We start from the raw sequence: 1201 nt of genomic DNA, 5'->3' as shown, positions 1-1201 counted from the left end.
TATATATATTTTTTTTTTTATTTTAGCCGCTAGTGTTTTACGAATGATGTTTAACGCAATCGGCGAAAAAGCTCATACATTGGCACTCCGTAATTATTTAATGAAACGAAAGTATCTTACAGCACGTCCTACAGATTTATGGGAAAGTTTCGAGTTATCGATACCAATTGGCAATAGAAACGCAAGTATTGAAGAAGTCATGAATACTTGGACAAATCAACCAGGATATCCCGTTGTGAATGCTACGTTAACTAATAAAATAATAACACTTACTCAGGTAACATTATGCAGTTTTTATTAAGCTCTTCTCTAACATTTTCTCACATCTATTTCTATAATTCTATAACTTAATTTAACGTGTTGTAGGAACGATTCTTGATAGACAGAAATACTTCTAGCAATGAATTTTATTGGATACCAATTGATTTATTCGTTTCATCCAACCTGAAAACGTATGCTGGTGTATCTTTAGAAAACAAAACATGGCTAGGATCAGAACCTCAAAAAATATTTATTAATTCTATTAACGACTGGTTTATCGTGAATTACAAACAAACTGGCTTTTATCGTGTTAATTATGATAATTCCTCATGGCATGCGTTAATTGACAAGCTAAATAGTGAAAGTTTCGAAGATATTCATGTCTTGAACCGGGCACAAATTATAGATGATCTCTTTAACTTGGCTCGCGCTAATTACGTGGAGTATGATCTATTAATAAAAGCATTGGCATATTTGGGAAGCGAGACGAATCACTTACCATGGAAAGCATTTTTCAATGGTCTATCATATATCTATAAAAGATTCGAACTGCCGGAGGATCTAAATAAGGAGAAGAATTTCCAGGAAGATCTAAATAAATACGTTTTGAAATTATTGTCTAAAACGTACGATAATGTAGGATTCAGTGATCGCGATGATGATAATTATTTAAATAGGTTACATCGGGAAATGATTCTTCAATGGGCTTGCAAGTTAAATAAAGCAGAATGTATACAAAAATCTGTAGACTTATTTGCGACTTGGCGCAAAAATAGTTCCGAACGGTAAGATTCTAACAAATTTTGAGTAATAATTATTACATTATGACATTTGTTTTAATTCTAAATATCTGACATATTTTTCACATGTCTTCACCACTTATCTTTTCATATAAAAATCAGAAATTTTTATTTAAGAAATTTCGAAACATATAATTGAA

General features: G+C 31.2%; 1 protein-coding gene across 1 annotated transcript in view; it reads left to right on the top strand.

Annotated features, from left to right (window-relative positions):
- LOC108686192 overlaps positions 1–1201 on the top strand; it is a 41489-nt gene that overhangs the window by 38709 nt on the left and 1579 nt on the right. The window contains 2 exon segments of the mRNA XM_018191344.1: positions 27–277; positions 367–1046. Of these exon segments, the coding sequence (XP_018046833.1) occupies positions 27–277; positions 367–1046 (931 nt within the window).

Source organism: Atta colombica, unplaced genomic scaffold (assembly GCF_001594045.1).
Source record: "Atta colombica isolate Treedump-2 unplaced genomic scaffold, Acol1.0 scaffold166, whole genome shotgun sequence".
NCBI lineage: Eukaryota > Metazoa > Arthropoda > Insecta > Hymenoptera > Formicidae > Atta > Atta colombica.
This window is presented reverse-complemented; position numbering and strand designations above follow the sequence as displayed.